At 42.3% G+C, this 14411-nt stretch overlaps 4 protein-coding genes across 4 annotated transcripts; 2 read left to right on the top strand and 2 right to left on the bottom strand.

The window, feature by feature from the left end:
* Nucleotides 1-153: 153 nt before the first annotated feature.
* On the bottom strand, nt 154-1098 carry LOC307073129 (olfactory receptor 4E1-like; the record flags this gene model as incomplete). Its single annotated transcript, XM_079732832.1, has 1 exon — nt 154-1098. The coding sequence occupies one exon, from the start codon at nt 1096-1098 to the stop codon at nt 154-156; it is 945 nt and encodes a 314-aa protein (XP_079588958.1).
* A 5237-nt stretch (nt 1099-6335) lies between these two features.
* Nucleotides 6336-7298, top strand: LOC307072475 (olfactory receptor 11A1-like; the record flags this gene model as incomplete). Its single annotated transcript, XM_079731782.1, has 1 exon — nt 6336-7298. The coding sequence occupies exon 1, from the start codon at nt 6369-6371 to the stop codon at nt 7296-7298; it is 930 nt and encodes a 309-aa protein (XP_079587908.1). The 5' UTR covers nt 6336-6368.
* Nucleotides 7299-8897: 1599 nt separating this feature from the next.
* Nucleotides 8898-9824, top strand: LOC307073128 (olfactory receptor 11A1-like; the record flags this gene model as incomplete). The annotated part of the gene is made up of 1 exon (XM_079732831.1): nt 8898-9824. The coding sequence occupies one exon, from the start codon at nt 8898-8900 to the stop codon at nt 9822-9824; it is 927 nt and encodes a 308-aa protein (XP_079588957.1).
* A 3006-nt stretch (nt 9825-12830) lies between these two features.
* Nucleotides 12831-13793, bottom strand: LOC307073127 (olfactory receptor 11A1-like; the record flags this gene model as incomplete). The annotated part of the gene is made up of 1 exon (XM_079732830.1): nt 12831-13793. The coding sequence occupies exon 1, from the start codon at nt 13758-13760 to the stop codon at nt 12831-12833; it is 930 nt and encodes a 309-aa protein (XP_079588956.1). The 5' UTR covers nt 13761-13793.
* Nucleotides 13794-14411: the final 618 nt, after the last annotated feature.

Below are 14411 nucleotides of genomic sequence, written 5' to 3'. Positions count from 1 at the left end.
TGACCAGCGGTGGTCTGGGGGTCTGACCAGCGGTGGTCTGGGGGTCTGACCAGCGGTGGTCTGGGGGTCTGACCAGCGGTGCTCTCCCTGAGTCTGTCCCCATGGTTCAGATGGAGGCTGTCCAGGAGAGCGGTTCTCTCTAGAGGCTGTGTCTCAGGTGGGGGGCCGCACCTTTCTGCCCCCCAGACCCCGGAGCAGCTGGCTGTGGATGCGCTGGAGGTTCATCCCGTAGACCAGAGGGTTGATGAGGGGCGGGACCACCAGGAACTCGGCCGCCATCAGGTTGCTAAGCGCCGGCAGGTTGGACGGGTTGCCGTAGCGGGAGAACAACGTGTCGAACAGCAGCGACAGCGTGAACACAGTGAGCGTGGTGAAGTGCGGCAGACACGTCTGGAGGATCTTGCGGCGGTTGGCCTTGGAGGTCCGCGAGGCCTGGATGATGTTGGCGTAGGAGACGGCGATCAGCAGCGCCTGCAGCAGGTGCACCGTCATCAGCAGGAAGCCGTAGATGTTGTTGGCGGTGGTGTCGGCGCACGACAGCTTCACCACCAGCCAGTTGGTGCAGAGGATCTTGTCGATGTGCAGGCTGCAGAGGGGCAGCCGGCTGGTCAGCAGCAGGCCCACCGCGCTCTCCAGCAGCGTGAAGCTCCAGGTCAGCAGCAGCAGCTGGGCCACGCGGCGCCACGTCATGATCAGGTGGTACTGCAGCGGGCGGCAGATGGCCACGTAGCGGTCGTACGCCATCACCGCCAGGTTGGTGTACTCGCAGAACACGTAGGAGTAGACAGTGAAGATCTGCGTCAGGCAGCCGCCGTAGGAGATGAGCTGGGCGTCGGCCAGCAGGTCGTGGAGCAGCTTGGGGTAGAAGCCGGACGCGCCGTAGAGGCCGTTCATGCACAGGTTGCAGAGGAACACGTACATGGGCTCGTGGAGGCTCTTCTCCACCACGACAATCAGCACCACCGTCAGGTTGGCCAGCACGGTGACGCCGTACAGCAGCAGGCTCACCGCAAAGTACATGTGGCGGTTGGCCATGGTGTCGTTGAAGCCGTGCAGCGTGAACACCAGCGCCGAGTTGTTCCCCGGGTCGAACGTCATCGCCGCTGGGGAGGAGGTGGAGGAGCAGGTGGAGGAGTTAGATCAGCTGCTGTGACACTGCGGCACACACGCTGACACACGGCTCCAACAAACGACTGTTATTCTAGATTTTACAAAGTGATACACTTTGCGAGAGGAGCAGACTGCCGGGGGTCCAACGATATATATAAAAATTGAGGTAACTGTACATTTATGATACAGAAGACATGCTTATGGTTTATGAAACACTAGATTTACGCACAAAATATATTATAGCTGATGTAACTGTACATTGATGCAGAATAAATACTATAACAACTGGAGCCTTCGGCCCACAGAGCAGCCCAGGCAGGATGACAGGAGTCTGGTCCGCTCAGCACTTTATAGAGAGATACCCTGAAATGAAGAGCAGAGTGACAGAACGCCCTACAGAGTTACCCCATGGGGTTGCCATGGAGACCGCCTCCGAGCAGCCCTCCTGGCCGACATCACTGTATACTTCTTTAGAGGTCCTCCAGGACTCACTTCTAGTCATCCTTCCAAAATGTAATAAGATACATTAAGCCTTAAACCGGTCTATTCCAGTAGTCTACTGGTATACTGGCCCACTCACACTAAGCTTACGTGATCTCGATCTCGATGATACAAGATGAGTATGAGGATGTTTTACAGTAGTCCAGTGCTCTAACTCAGCCGATCAAATGTTTAGATGTTTAGAGCAGGACCTCCAGATGATATTTGGTGACCTTCCTACAAACTTCCCTTTGGCTCATACCATAAGACAATCAATTGAATTAATGGTGCAAGTGTGTTTCCTGTATAGTACTAATGTACTGTGTATACATGAATGAACTGTTAGGACATTCATGTACAGTATACACATAAATCTACTGTGTATACATGAATGAACTGTTTAGCCCATCATTAATTGTGAACACACCACCGTCCAATAAGCACATTCATTCATGGATTCATGGATAAACATGAATTGTACATTCAATGTGTGCATTAATATGGAAACAGTGAATTCATGGTACATGAATATATGTATACTGTACATTAATATGTTCAGTATACATATTCATGTACTGGATAAACATTAATTCACAGTATGCACATTGAGGTGGCATTAATTTAGTCTAGATATTGAATGGGCTAGCCTGCTTTACCATCATTCTTTAATGTTTGTAGTTGTTTTTGCTTATTCACAGACTTTTCTTTGACAGCTTCAGTTAAAAAAAATTAAATATATTCTCATGTTTGAGATCGGGGTTAGTGACTGCTATGTTCGATATCTAAAACCTATTCTGTTCTTTGTGTGTGTGTGGGGGGGGATGTGTATATGTGCGTGTGGGAGTGTGTGTGTGCGTGCCCCTGTCACATGCATGTTCAGCCGACCAGGAACATAATTGGGTATGGTCCAAACTGGGAAAGAATAACATGTTTACAATAACAGTGCTGTTGTAGTAGTTCCTACTGGGCGAGGAGGTCACTAGAGGTCGCTGGAGGTCATTAGAGGTCACTGGAGACCGCCTCAGATCCTCGGCCGAACAGTGAGGGGCTCTCCAGGGGCCCCGGGGCCAGACCTCCAGGGGCCCCGGGGCCAGACCTCCAGGGGCACGCAAGGTCCAGCTAATCACACACACACACACACACACACACACACACACACACACACACACACACACACACACACACACACATACACAGGCACAAAGACAGGCACAAGCACACACACAAACGCACGCACATACACATACACACATATACAGTGTACTCTCAAATATAGTGGTGTGGTGAACTGGAATAAATTACCTTTGGAAATGAAGAGCCTAGACAACTATCATTGTTTCAGAAAAAAGGTAAAATCCTGGCTCATGGTGAATTTGAATCCCTTGTGACACTAACATGTCTTCCTCCATGTGAGCTGTTGTCTGTTGGTGTTTGTCTATGGATGCAATTTGCACTTTAATACAGAAAGTAAGGTTTAGGGAAGATTCTTTTATATGTTTAGCCTCTCATAGTCTATTTTTTATGATGTTTAATGTTTTGTTTCATGTGGATATATGTCCTGTCTTGTAACATCAGGGACCATGATGGAAATAAGTGCTTGCACTTAGTCATGTTTTTCTTATATCCCTTGGATATGTATTTTATTCAAATACACACACATACACACATGCACACATACACACACACACACACGCACGCACGCACGCACGCACACACAGACAGACACAAAGACAGGCAAAAGCACACACACAAACACACACACACACACACACGTACACACACACATACACATATACTGTACACACACACACACACAGGCACAAGCACACACACAAACACACACACATACACACACCCTCATAGACAGACACAAAGACAGGCACAAGCGCACACACAAACACACACACACACACACACACACACACACACACACACACACATATACACACACACACACACACACACAAAGACAGGCAAAAGCACACACAGACACACACATACATACACACACATGCACACGCATACACACACACACACACACAACCTCATAGACAGACACAAAGACAAGCACAAGCACACACACACACACACATATACACACACTGTCACAGCCCGAAAGGATGCGACACAAATGAGCGGGGCGGAGTATGGTTCACCATGAACAAATAATGCTTTATTCATATTCACAGAAAAATTGATTAACAAAACCCTTAAATGCGCAAAACGTCTGCGCCAAATCAAAAACAGACCGAACGAGCACAACCAAACACAATTGCGCTACGGTAGCCATCCGCCTTCCAACACAGGCACGGAACGAGCTAGCCGTCAGGTGGGTGTGGCCCTGCTGCCCCCCCCCGGAGGGTCTTTTAAAGGCTGCAGGGCGCCAGGCACCGGCCCCCAATCAGCCTAATCAGCCACGCCCACACCCCTGATTGTAGCAAAAACATCCAGCATTAGGACAAACGAAGGCTAGAGAGCCGTCACACACATACAAACATACACACACACACACACACACACACACACACACAGACACACACACACACACACACACACACACACACACACACACACACACACACACACACAGATAGACAAACAAAGAGAGGCAGATACACAAACAAACTGATAGAAACACAGACGCACACCCAGACACAGATAGGCCTAGACTGTATCTCTATGACCTCACTACTTTATCTATATGACCTCACTGCTGTATCTCTATGACCTCACTACTCTATATTACCCCACTACTGTATCTCTATGACCTCACTACTGTATCTATATGACCTCACTACTGTATCTATATGACCTCACTACTGTATCTATATGACCTCACTACTCAATATTACCTCACTACTGTATCTCTATGACCTCACTACTGTATCTCTATGACCTCACTACTCTATATTACCTCACTACTGTATCTCTATGACCTCACTACTCTATATTACCTCACTACTGTATCTCTATGACCTCACTACTGTATCTCTATGACCTCACTACTGTATCTCTATGACCTCATTACTGTATACGACCTCTACTGTATCTCTATAACCTCACTACTGTATACAACCTCACTAATGTCTCACTATGACCTCACTTCTAAATCTCTATGACCTCACTACTGTATATTACCTCACTACTCTATCTCTATAACCTCACTTTTATATCTCTATGACCTCACTATTGTATATTACCTCACTACTGTATCTCTATGACCTAACTACTGTATCTCTATGACCTCACTACTGTATATGACCTCACTACTGCATCTATATGCCTTCACCATTGTATCTCTATGACCTCACTACTGCATCTATATGACCTCACTACTGTATATTACCTCACTACTGTATCTCTATGACCTCAATACTGTATCTCCATGACCTCATTACTTTATCTCTAAGTGCTCATTACTGTATCAATATGACCTCACTACTGTATCTATATGACCTCCCTACTGTATATTACCTCACTACTGTATCTCTATGACCTCAATACTGTATCTCCATGACCTCATTACTTTATCTCTAAGTGCTCATTACTGTATCAATATGACCTCACTACTGTATCTATATGACCTCCCTACTGTATATTACCTCACTACTGTATCTCTATGACCTCAATACTGTATCTCCATGACCTCATTACTTTATCTCTAAGTGCTCATTACTGTATCAATATGACCTCACTACTGTATCAATATGACCTCACTACTGTATATTACCTCACTACTGTATCTCTATGACCTCAATACTGTATCTCCATGACCTCATTACTTTATCTCTAAGTGCTCATTACTGTATCAATATGACCTCACTACTGTATATTACCTCACTACTGTATCTCTATGACCTCAATACTGTATCTCCATGACCTCATTACTTTATCTCTAAGTGCTCATTACTGTATCAATATGACCTCACTACTGTATGCGACCTCACCACTGTATCTTTACGACCTCACTACTGTATCTCTATGATCTATGACCTTTATACGGATGAATTGTGAACCAGAATTCAGATTTCTAAACGCTAGCTACTACCCTCTCAATTACCACGGCAACCAGACAGGTATCGAGGCCATAGGAAGAATCCTAATTTGGAAGGATCCTAGACCTAGTTAGTCACACTGGTTTGGAATGGATTCAGTTTGAGAACTTGAATTACTCTTACTACAGAACCATACGCTCTCACTACAGAACCATATGTTCTAACTACAGAACCATATTTTCTAACAACAGAACCGTGTGTGTTCTAACTACATGAAGTAAATGTGTAGTAAGCAGATGCTTGCATTATAGCCGTTGGTGTCAGGAATCAGCTCCCATGATTCCTGTTGTTGAGCGGAGCTGAACGAATCCATAGTGCAGAACACCTCCCTTGGTGTCCCCCAGGGCTCCATTTGAGGCCTAATACTGTTGTCATAATGAAGAGGTGGTCTTTTGTTGATGATGTCGGAGGTCCTGCTACCATGGTTTCTGATGTTGAGAGAAGCGTTATAGGAGCAGAGGAAAGCTTAGCTCAGCCTAACGGACTGGGGGTCCTGGTTAAAGCAGAGCCCACAATGTCTGCTACATCTTCTCTCTTTTAAAACAGTTTAAAGCTGTGATGGACACGCTTTAGGTTCAGAGGGGGAAGCATATGGATGTCAATATGTGCTGGACACTAAATTTCTTCTGATATCCAAGAGAAGAAGACATATAACATTCCTAAAAAAGGAACGAAGGCTCTGCAATCTCCTGTGATGAACTTCTTCTGAGAGTGAAAGGTATCATGGTCAATTCAAGCCAGATTCCATATTTCATACTGACTGCCTACTTGGACATGGGCCATCTGAAGTACTTATATTTTGTGATTGTTTTGATGCTGTACATTGTGATTGTGTTGGCGAATGCTTTTCTTATTGTAACTATTTGTCTAAGGAGGAGCCTACACGAACCTATGTATGTGTTTCTGTGTAGCCTGTTGGTTAATCAACTGTATGGTACCGCTGGTTTATTTCCATTCCTTCTGCTGCAGATCACCTCTGACACTCACACCATATCTAGATCCATGTGTTTCCTACAGATCTACTGCTTGTACACGTATGCATCTGTGGAGTTTTGTAACCTGGCTGTGATGTCCTATGATAGGTACCTTGCTATCTGCTGTCCTCTGCATTATAAGGCTCGGCTGACCTCTAACAAGGTGGCTCTGTTCATCGCTCTCATATGGCTGTACTCTCTTACCAAATTCCTAATTTCTCTATTTCTGACTTTCCGTTTAAAACTCTGTGGGAATGTCATGGACCGGCTGTACTGTCAGAACTACTATGTGACCAAACTTGCATGTTCTGACACCACAGTAAATAATATTTGGGGAATTGTTGCAACATTTCTGTCCGTTTTTGTTCCATTGATCTTAATCCTGTTCTCCTACACCAAGATCCTCAGGGTTTGTGTTGTTGGTTCTAAAGAGACCAGACAGAAAGCAGTCAGTACCTGCACCCCCCACATCGCCTCCCTGATCAATTTCTCTTTTGGGTGTTGTTTTGAAATATTTCAGAGCAGATTCAATATGAACGGTGTTCCCAGGTTATTGCGCATAGTTTTATCACTGTACTTTCTCACCATCCAACCAATCTTTAACCCTATCATTTATGGACTCAGGTTATCTAAAATAAGACAGATGTGTAGAAATCTGTTTTGCTGCAAGAAGTTATAGTTATTACTTTGTAATAACTTAACATACATTGATAAGAATGATACTTAATGTGATTCCCCTATATTTGTGTAGGATAGGTAATTTTTTACTTTTATTATTTGCAATTAGTTGCACGGTATGTCCATGATTTTGCCTTAAAAGCTGTAATAGGTCAGATTTAAGAGTTGTAAAGAGAATGTGATACATTGGCAAGATGAATTCCTCTAGCCAATCAGGAAAGAGATGCCCTGATTGGTCAGAAATTAGCCAGGATAAGTTTTAAATCGTAATGGCCTGATACAGGGACCATTGTGGTCAACTAGGAACAGATATTCACACTTTCACCCACTTATAGCTAATGGACGGCTATGGAATTCCTTAACAAATCACAAACAAATTGTAGCTTTTGAATCTGAACTACAACATCTTTAACCATGCATTAATAAAAGAAATACAATATTGTCCATGTTGTCTTATATTTGCCCATTTTTCCTATTAAACCAGTGGTTTTCACAGCTGTAGATACTATTCAAACTATCTAAAGATCCACTTCAAATTGTACTGACCCTTCCGTGGTCACTGGTTTACAAACACAAACCTTGATGTTAGCTGATTTCATCTAGTTGCATGGATCCAAAACTATTCCCTGGTTTCAAATCTGTATATTTTGAAGAACTTCAAAATCTTGAATTGCAATTTGGAAATGGGACATAATTGCATAAACTTGTTTCATATCTATATTTTAATTGATAAAGGTTGAACTGAACACAAAACATTTTTACATGTTTTACTCGTCAACAAATGAATCTCTGAATGATCTCCTCTGTCTAAACATGTTTTCACTGGTTTGTATAATGCAAAATGATACGCTCAATATGTTGATTTGAGGCTGATCTAATACCATTTAAATCACATGATGATTCCCATGGACCTATAGCATGTTCAACACCAGGTCATGAACCTATAGCATGTTCAACACGAGGTCATGGATCTATAGAATGTTCACATATACACACACACACACACACACACACACACACACACACACCCTCATAGACGGACACAAAGACAGGCACAAACACACACAAAAAGACATTCAAACACACAAACACAAACACATACATACACACACACACACACACACACACACACACACAAACACACACACACACACATATACACAGACAGACACAAAGACAGGCACAAGCACACAGACAGAACACCACCCTTGGTGTCCCCCAGGGCTCCGTTTGAGGCCTTATACTGTTGTCATAATGAAGAGATGGTCCTTTGTTGATGATGTCAGAGGTCCTGCTCCCATGGTTTCTGGTGTTGAGAGAAGCTTTATAGGAGCAGAGGAGAGCTTAGCTCAGTCTAACAGACTGGAGGTCCTGGTTAAACCAGAGGCCACAATGTCTGCTACATCTTCTCTCTTTTAAACAGTTTAAAGCTGTGATGGACACATTTTAGGTTCAGAGGGAGAAGTACATGGATGTCAATATGTGCTGGACACTAAATGTCTTCTGATATTCAAGAGACGAAGACAAATAACATTCCTAAAAAAGGAACGAAGGCTCAACAATCTCCTGTGATGACCTTTTTCTGAGAATGAAAGTTATCATGGTCAATTCAAGCCAGAATCCATATTTCATACTGACTGCCTACTTGGACATGGGCCATCTGAAGTACTTATATTCTGTGTTTGTTTTGTTGCTGTACATTCTGATTGTGGTTGCGAATGCTTTGCTCATTGTAACTATTTGTCTGAAGAGGAGCCTACATGAGCCTATGTATGTGTTTCTGTGTAGCCTGTTGGTTAATCAACTGTATGGTAGCGCTGGTCTATTTCCATTCCTCCTGCTGGAGATAACCTCTGACAGTCATACCATATCTAGATCCATGTGTTTCCTACAGATCTACTGCTTGTACACTTATGCAACTGTGGAGTTTTGTAACCTGGCTGTGATGTCCTATGATAGGTACCTTGCTATCTGCTGTCCTCTGCATTATAAGGCTCGGCTGACCTCTAACAAGGTGGCTCTGTTCATCGCTCTCATATGGCTGTACTCTTTTATCAAGGTCCTAATAACTCTTTGTCTGAATCTTCGATTAACACTGTGTGGGAACATCATAGACCGGCTGTACTGTCATAACTACTATGTGACCAGACTTGCGTGTTCTGATACCACAGTTAACAATATCTACGGACTTTTTGGAACATTTCTGACTGTTTTTGTTCCATTGATCCCCATCCTGTTCTCCTACACCAAGATCCTCAGGGTTTGTGTTGTTGGTTCTAAAGAGACCAGACAGAAAGCAGTCAGTACCTGCACCCCCCACATCGCCTCCCTGATCAATTTCTCTTTTGGGTGTTGTTTTGAAATATTTCAGAGTAGATTCAATATGACCGGTGCTCCCAGGATAATGCGCATAGTTTTATCACTGTACTTTCTCACCATCCAACCACTCTTTAACCCTATCATTTATGGACTCAGGTTATCTAAAATAAGACAGATGTGTAGAAATGTTCTTGTCTGCAAAAAGTAAAGCAAAGTAGATTATTGTTTACTGATCCCTAAAATAACGATTGTCAGTGTGACCTTTTAAAATGCTTATTGTAAGGTTAAGTATTGTCCTTAATCCCAGTTTCAGTCTTCAAGTGCTCCACAGACCACATTATACGACTCCCTAGCCCTCTGGTTAAGACAGGGTTCTGGTTCAGGGTCAGTAGGGGTTTTGAGCGTGGATAAGTTTGGTAGAGTCAGGGTTAATAGGAGTCGAGTCATGGTGGCAGGGTTATGTTCAGTGCTAGATCAGACGTTGATTATTATGATGCACATAAGCTAACCTGCCCCTTTACAAAGCCATTCATCATTCTGATTATCTTTTTAATCCCCCTATGTTGCTGATTTAAGGATGGTAGTATAAAGGTTAAATAAAATAAGAAAAAGTTTATTGCAAGAATATGAATTAAATGTTTGTTTCTTCCAGTTGAATGCATGCAAAGAGGTCTCTGACCAGCTTCTGGTCGTATTGGCTGTTGGGTCGGTGAACTCTCTCTCTCTCGAATATAGATCCACACTTCTGCTCCCCTATGAGGGAGTTGTTCTGTCCTTACGCTCCTCATGAAGTCCCAAGGGAAAGGAGTTGAAATGGGCCTTCAGCAGTTAGGTGTTCAACCCCCTTTACGCCCGGACCAGATTTTCACCCATTTTGAATTTGACTTTTGAGTAGTTGTTTGACCTATTTACAGCAAATTGTTGACATATCATCAGTAGATCATCAGTGATACACAGTGATTATAAAAAAAATTTGATTGGAGTAATTACATGAATTTCAACAGGCTTTGTTTAAACCAAATCATTCAATGCTACAAGATATTGGTGCACAATGTGAAAAAAAAAGCTTTCCATGGGTGCTAAGGCAAGTAGAGCACATCTTTGAGAGTCCTACACTGTAAGTCAATCAGCTCATATATACATTACTCATTAATTTATTGTTTGTGTATCATAAACCAGCTCATGTTGCATCAATGTTGAAACTCTTCTGGGTGCTGAGTTGTCTCCATCTTTCTAATGGAACTCCAAGATTTGTGTTTCAGCACGGATTGATCACAGAGCTTTAGAAAAAGGACAAGGCTTTTTAGGTAAGATCCAATCTGGTCCGATCTCAGTGGATCCGGTTGGTTTGCTTGCTTCCATGGCTGCAGCACACTGTGTTTGTCTGCTAAATAGTTTCACATCTGGCAACCCGGGTGACTGAGAATAGTGGATCATACCAGACAAGGTGACTCTGAGAATAGTGGATGATAACCCACAGGGTGACTCTGAGAATAGTGGATGATAACCCACAAGGTGACTCTGAGAATAGTGGATGATAACCCACAAGGTGACTCTGAGAATAGTGGATGATAACCCACAGGGTGACTCTGAGAATAGTGGATGATAACCCACAGGGTGACTCTGAGAATAGTGGATCATAGCACACAGGCCACAACTAAAAAAAGCGTTCTGACCGAGAGCAGAAACTCAAAGCAGGAGTTACAGGCTGTAGTGTTTATGTCAGAGAAGCCAGTATTTCCATTCATGCATGTTTTCTAAATCTTTGATGACATATTATGCTAATTTTATGATTCAGTACAGTACATATGTTACTTATTGTACATTGAACCATCAAATAACATTATGCAGTTAAGAAGCAATCACTAACAATTAACAAATGGTCCAGTAATCATTTACTAATGGTGTTCATGTTTACTCTTAGTGTACATGTCAACTGAGGCACTGGTGTTCATGTTAACTAAGGCATTCATTAATACATTATTTTACATCATTCTATTCACCCTAACCAACTAACCCTAACATTAACCCTTACCCCACGCCTATGCTAAGGCTAATAATACTTCAGATCCGGTGTTGATCATGCTATAGGGTCGTGACCTGGTGTTGAACATGCTATAGGTCCATGACATGGTGTTGAACATGCTATAGGTCCATGACCTGTTTTTGAACATGCTATAGGTCCATGACCTGGTGTTGAACATGCTATAGGTCCATGACCTGTTGTTGATCATGCTATAGGTCCATGAGCTGGTGTTGAACATGTTATAGGTCCATGACATGGTGTTGAACATGCTATAGGTCCATTGGAATAACCTTGCGATTTAAATGGTTTTAGGGCAGCATGAACCACAGATAGATTTCAAAATGTTTTGTTTTCAGTTCAACCTTTATCAATAAGATATTGTTAATGAAGCCAGTGAACACTAAGCCATTTTGAATGACAAGCCAAGCTTGAAAGAGATTCATTTGTTGATCAGAGGAATATTTAAAAATGTTTTGTGGTCAGTTCAACCTTTATCAATAAGAATTAAACTCGTTTATGCAATAATGTCCCATTTCTAAAATTGCAAATCAGGATTTTGAACGTCTTCAAAATAAACCAGGGAATATTTATGTATCCAGGCAACTAGATGAAATCAGTTTACATCACTGTTTGTGTTTCTAAACCAGTGACCACAGAAGGGTCAGTACTAGTTGAAGTGGATCTTTAGTATGTTTGACTTGTGTCTACAGCTGTGGAAACCACTGGTTTACTGGAAAAAAGGGCAAATATAAGACAACATGAACAATATTGTATATATTTTATTAATGCATGGTTAAAGTTGTTGTAGTTCAGATTCAAATGATACAGTTTGAGCATGACTATTTAAGGAATGCCATAGCTATCCATTAGCTCTTAGTGGGTGAACGTGTGAATATCTGTTCCTAGTTGACCACAAAGGCCTCTGTATGAGACCATTACGGTTTTAGAATGATCCTGGCTCATTTTTGACCAATCAAGGCATCTCTTCATCTTGCCTGTCTATCACATTCTCTTTACAACTCTTAAATCGAACCTACTACACCTTTTAACGGGAAATCATGGACAAAAAGTTATGTGCGAATAGTTGCAAAGAATAAATGTAAAAAAGTGACCTATCCTACACAATTATGTAGGATTCACATTAGGTATTATACATCAAATATATTTGAAGACATTGAAAAGTGATATCTATATCTTCTTTCGGAAAAACAGATTTCTACAAATCTGTCTTATTTTAGATAACCTGAGTCCATAAATTATAGGGTTAAAGAGTCCTTGGATGGTTACAAAGTACAGCGAAAAAACAATACGCAATATCCTGGGAACACTGGTCATATTATATCTACTCTGAAATATTTCAAAGCCACACCCAAAGGTGAAGATCAGTAGGGAGGCGATGTGGGGGGTGCAGGTACTGACTGCTTTCTGTCTGGTCTCTTTAGAACCATTGACACAAACCCTGAGGATCTTGGTGTAGGAGAACAGGATGGGGAACAATGGAACCCCAATGGTCAGAAATGATGCAAAAAGGCCCCAGACATTGTTTACTGTGGTATCAGAACACGCAAGTTTGGTCACATAGTAGATTTGACAGTACAGCCGGTCTATGATGTTCCCACAGAGTTTTAAACGGAAAGTCAGAAAAGTAGAAACTAGGAACTTGATAAGAGAGTACAGCCATGTGAGAGCGATGAAAAGAGCCACCTTGTTAGAGGTCAGCCGAGCCTTATAATGCAGAGGACAGCAGATAGCAAGGTACCTATCATAGGACATCACAGCCAGGTTACTAAACTCCACAGTGGCATACGTGTACAAGCAGTAGATCTGAAGGAAACATATGGATCTAGATATGGTGTGAGTGTCAGAGGTGATCTGCAGAAGGAGGAATGGAAATAGACCAGCACTACCATACAGTTCATTAACCAACAGGCTACACAGAAACACATACATAGGCTCATGTAGGCTCCTTTTCATACAAATAGTTACAATTAGAAAAGCATTCGCAACAACAATCACAATGTACAAAAACAAAACAATCACAAAATATAAGTACTTTAGATAGCCCATGTCCAGGTATTCAGTCAGTATGAAATATGGAAACTGGCTTGAATTGACCATGATAACTTTCACTCTCAGAAGAAGTTCATTACAGGAGATTATTGAGCATCCGTTCCTTTAATAGGAATATTCTTCGCCTTGTTGCCTTTTAGAAGAATATCCCTACATTGATCACTTCAAACTACAAACAAGACCCATATCTTATTTCTGAAGACACTTTCCATCAGAACATTTGGTGTGATCCCCACACCTGACTGCCACACACTTACCACTCCTTCTCTGAGCCTAGAACATGACCTCACATCTTTAAAACTGTTTCAAATGACAGAGGGAAGATGTACTAGACATTGTGGCCTCTGGTTTAACCAGGACCTCCAGTACGTTAGAGTGAGCTAGGGCTCTCCTCTGCTGCTATAAAGCTTCTCTCAACACCAGAAGCCATGGGAGCAGGACCTCTGACATCATCAGCAAGGACCAACTGGAAACTGCTACATCTTTTTCACGTGCACATTGGTGGCTTGTTGTGATGAATCAGTATGACCTACATCTGACGCCTGGGTAATAATCAAAAGATGAAATATTGTTGTTGTACTATTTGATCCTAGTCTTTGTAAATTCTTAACTACTTTACCAAAGACTATAATAATAACTTTTGATAGTACTAAAAACTATTTCTTATTGTACATATGGACTTCATATTTCTTCATATTG

The sequence above is a fragment of the Pollachius pollachius genome (genome assembly GCF_949987615.1).
Source record: "Pollachius pollachius genome assembly, chromosome: 3".
Taxonomy (NCBI): Eukaryota; Metazoa; Chordata; class Actinopteri; order Gadiformes; family Gadidae; genus Pollachius; species Pollachius pollachius.
Note: the sequence above shows the minus strand (reverse complement) of the source record. Positions and strands in the feature narration are given on the sequence as shown.